The sequence below is a fragment of the Carlito syrichta genome, unplaced genomic scaffold, assembly GCF_000164805.1.
Source record: "Carlito syrichta isolate Samal-C Ts95f unplaced genomic scaffold, Tarsius_syrichta-2.0.1 Scaffold120490, whole genome shotgun sequence".
Classification (NCBI taxonomy): domain Eukaryota; kingdom Metazoa; phylum Chordata; class Mammalia; order Primates; family Tarsiidae; genus Carlito; species Carlito syrichta.
This window is the reverse complement of record NW_007064586.1, coordinates 766,099-770,191: the sequence shown is the minus strand read 5'-3', so window position 1 is coordinate 770,191 and position 4,093 is coordinate 766,099. Positions and strand designations below refer to the sequence as shown.

The window sequence follows — 4,093 nt, the reverse complement described above, 5'->3', positions numbered from 1 at the left end:
AGCCTGGGCAACATAGTAAGACCTTGTCTCCACAAAAAAATTTAAAAATTAGCCAGGCATGGTGGTACACACCTGTAGTTTCAGCTACTCAGGAGGCTGAGGTGGGATAATCGCCTGAGCCCTGGAGATCAAGACTGTGGTGAGCCGTGATTGTGGCACTGCACTCTGGCCTGGGAAAGTGAGACCCTCACAACAAAGAGAGAGAGAGAATAACAACAGCTGCCTGATGGGCTGTTGGGAGATGGTGCACGGTGAGACCTAGCTGAAGGTTAGCTTTTTATTAATAATATCCTTCCCTAAAGGCTGCTCTTTAAGTCTTTGCCTACTGTCTTAGCCTTTTTTTTTTTAAGACAAGTTTTCACTCTGTGGCCCAAGCCGAAGTGCAGTGGGCACAGTTCTGGCTCACTACAGCCTCGACCTCTGGGGCTCAAGTGATTTTCCCACCTCAGCCCCTGCCCAAGTAGCTGCACACCATCATGCCTGGCTAATTTTTGTATTTTTTGTAGAGATGAAGTTTCGCTGTATTGCCCAGGTTGGTCTCAAACTCCTGGGCCTCTCAAAGTGCTGGGGATTATAGGTGTGAGTCGCTGCGCTCCACCTTGAACATGAGTTTTGATGGGTACTTTCAAGCCATTGCACCCACGTTGGGAATGGGGAGTTGAGGACATTCTGTATGTTTTTCCCTCCTTCCTGCCCTTTCTTTGCCAGAAAAGCTGGGAAATGAGCCATCTTTATAAACCCATAAATATACCAGGTGACAGTAGAGTCTGCCTTTGGTCTTTCTGTGTCAGTGGTTCTCAACCGTGTACAGTGGAATCACTTGGGGAGCTTTTGCAGGGCTAAGCCTTGGCCACACCCAGACAATGACATAAGAACCTCTGAACTTGGAACACACATACAGTATTGGGACTCTCCTGGCTGATTTCAATAAGCAGCCCTGGGTGAGATCCACTGTGTGCCTTAACTCCCAGTGAATATGGGATATGGAAGCAGAAGCTTGGGTTCAAACCCTGGCGTTTCTATTTAAGCCCGGTGACTGTGGGCAGATGCATAACACCTGAGTCTTGGTTTCTCCTCTGAACCCCTAGAGGTAAGAGGATACTAGCCACCTTGCATGATGGCCCTGCTGATTAAATGGCACTTGTGCAGTTGTTCCCATTTGAGCATCAACCGAGCACTTTTCTTTACATTATTGTGTGGTGGTAATCCTAGTTGTGTGCTACTTTTGGGTTTTTTGGTTTTGCTTTTTTTTTTTTTTACATATCAGCTGTGTTTTAAGTAGATTATAAGCTCCTTGGGACAAGGCTTTGGAGTTTTAGAAGTCACTTATGCCATAGCACCTAAGATACAGAGACAGGCCGTTAGAGTTTTAGAACTGGCATCACCCCGAGCGAGATCTCACACACTCTGAGGCATTGGATCATACTTGCTGGTGAATATGCAAGTGGTAAAGACTGTGAAAGAGGAACCTGTGAGTCAGATGGTTGTGCCCAACTTCAGTTGGAGTCCCTGTCCTTCCTCTCTCAGCTAGCAGTCTTTCTGGCTTCAGCTTGGATGCTTGCAGGGGGTGGGGTCGGAGGAGGACGTCAGGGCAGTCAGAGCTGGGAGAGTGAGTGTGTCTACACTTCTGGCCCTCGGCTCACCCTGCATCTCTCTCCTGGCAGACACAGGCATGGCAAGCTCAAGCAGCAGTTCACCATGGGGCAAGCTTCTGTTCAAAGCCATCCTGATGGTCCTGGTGGCTCTCGTCCTCCTCTACTCAGCGTCGGCCCAGTCCCATAGAGACTTTGCACCACCAGGGCAGCAGAGGAGAGAGGCCCCAGCTGATCTCTTGACCCAGATAGGGCGATCTGTGCGGGAGACCCTGGATGACTGGATTGGGCCAGAGACCACGCACCTGGTATCAGAGGTAAGGAAGGGAGGAGGAGACATGTGGCGATGGCCACCTCATTTTGGCCCTGTGCCCTCTCTGGGTCATAGTCTCTGGTGTAGAATCCCCTCCCCATTCCAAAAAAGAAGCTCCCAGCACTTGCCTTTCACACCCTCACTGATTCCTGCCCAAGGGCATTTAACTCCACCCCCGTCTTTCCCTGGTTTCTGTCCTCCTTTTGCCAGAAAAGCTGGGAAATGAGCCATCTTTATAAACCCAGGTCACTGGGTGGCCAGAGTCTGACTTTGGTCTAAATCTAGCCTAAACTCTTGAAATGGCAAAATATTAAGAGCTGAATCCATTCTTACACCTGTACAAGTGGGGTGGAATTAAAGCAGGGTTGTCTCTTTTGCCTAATGGCATCCCAAGCATGGTGTCACATACTTTTGATAAGGTCACACTGAGGGGCTGAGACAATAGTGTATAAAATCCATAGTATAGGTGGCCGGGCACAGTGGCTCACGCCTGTCATCCCAGCACTTGGGGAGGCTGAGGCGAGAGGATTGCCTGAGCCCAGGCATTCAAGACCAGCCTGGGCAACATGGCAAGACGTCTTCCCTACAATAAATCAAAAAAATTAGCCAGGTGTGGTGGTGCATGCCTGTAGTCCCAGCTACTTGAAAGGCTGAGGCGAAGGATCGCCTGAGCCCAGCAGGTCAAGGCTGTGGTAGCCATGATCATGCCACTGTACTCCAGCCTGGGGAGCAGAGGGAGATTCCAACTCAAAAAAATAAAAATGAAATACATAAAATCTACAGTATGTATAGCTGATAGACTCCTTTTTCATTGAAAGGTCCTAGCCCTTTATAGATGTTTTGTCACATACCTTCATGATTCCCTGGGAAACTAGCAGGACTCTAGTGTTATAGGGTGACTGCTAAAGTGTTTGATGAGCTCCCCCGTTCACACACAAGTGCACCTACTACTGCTTTCAAAGTGTCCCAGCAAGTCAGTGGAATTTAGTCCCAGCTGTCCTGGTTTCCAGTTCTGGAGAAATGGCCCATCGTCCATCCCCGGACATCCCTGGGAGGCAGATGTGCAGTGGCCCCCTCAGCCAGGCCCAAGACCCTGACACCTCCGACCTAGCCCCATCACCACCAGCTGAGAACCAGGTGGAAGCCGTTCCTGTGAGCCAGGCCCGAGCCATGGTGACCAGGCTTGAAGGAGCGGGCATTGTCGGTGATGAGTTCAGCTGACCTCGTGTTCTTTCCACAGACTTTGTCCCAGGTGCTGTGGGCCATCTCTTCAGCTATCTCTGTGGCCTTCTTTGCTGTGTCTGGGATCTCTGCGCAGCTGCTGAATGCCCTGGGGCTGGATGGTGAGTGGCAGAGGACTGGGTCGTCGGCAGGACCTTGGCCTGTGCCTTCCTGTGTGGGGGGTTTGTCTCTGTCAGCGTCAAGCTGCTTGACACTTCCCAGTTTTCCCCAGAAATGTGTGAAAGCAGGCTAGGAGCACCACCATAGTGTACCAGTTGTTTACTTCCTATCGGGCACCCTGCTGAGCCATAGTGTCTCATTTAATTGCTAACCACGCAGCAGGGGAGGCAGGTAGAATTGTTTCTATTTAAGTGAAACTGAGGCCCAACAGAAGCAAGTAATCTGCTCAAAGTCCCACAGCCAGCAAGAAACTAAACTAACCAGCTAAGGAAGCTAACCAGCTCAACTAAACCGACCAACTAACTACACTAAACTGACCAACCCACACCTTTCAGAGCCCGAGAATGGATTACTCCCCTCACTCCCTCAGTCCCCAGCCCCTCGCCCTCCCCTCTCCTCCAGGTCAGCTGACTGACTCCCCAACTTCCAGGTGACCACCTCACCCAGGGCCTGAAGCTCAGCCCTGGCCAGGTCCAGACCTTCCTGCTGTGGGGCGCAGGGGCCCTGGTCACCTACTGGCTGCTGTCCCTGCTCCTGGGTTTGGCCTTGGCCCTGCTGGGGCGGATCCTGTGGGGCCTGAAGCTCGTCCTCTTCCTGGCCGGCTTCGTGGCCCTGGTGAGGTCAGTGCCCGACCCTGCCACCCGGGCCCTGCTGCTCCTGGCCCTGCTGACTCTCTACGCCCTGCTCAGCCGGCTCACCGGCTCCCGGGCCTCGGGGGCTCAACTGGAGGCCAAGGTGCGGGGGCTGGAGCGTCAGGTGGAGGAGCTGCGCTGGCGGCAGCGGCGGG

At 52.3% G+C, this 4,093-nt stretch overlaps 1 protein-coding gene across 1 annotated transcript in view; it reads left to right on the top strand.

Moving 5' to 3' along the window:
• The first annotated feature begins 1,664 nt into the window (after positions 1 to 1,664).
• The window catches only part of TMEM109 (transmembrane protein 109), a 3,569-nt gene continuing 1,140 nt past the window's right edge, over positions 1,665 to 4,093 (top strand). Inside the window, exons 1-3 of the mRNA XM_021707563.1 lie at positions 1,665 to 1,909; positions 3,146 to 3,248; positions 3,737 to 4,092. Of these exons, the coding sequence (XP_021563238.1) occupies positions 1,673 to 1,909; positions 3,146 to 3,248; positions 3,737 to 4,092 (696 nt within the window). The 5' untranslated portion in view covers positions 1,665 to 1,672. The remainder of the gene's footprint in view (positions 1,910 to 3,145; positions 3,249 to 3,736; position 4,093) is intronic.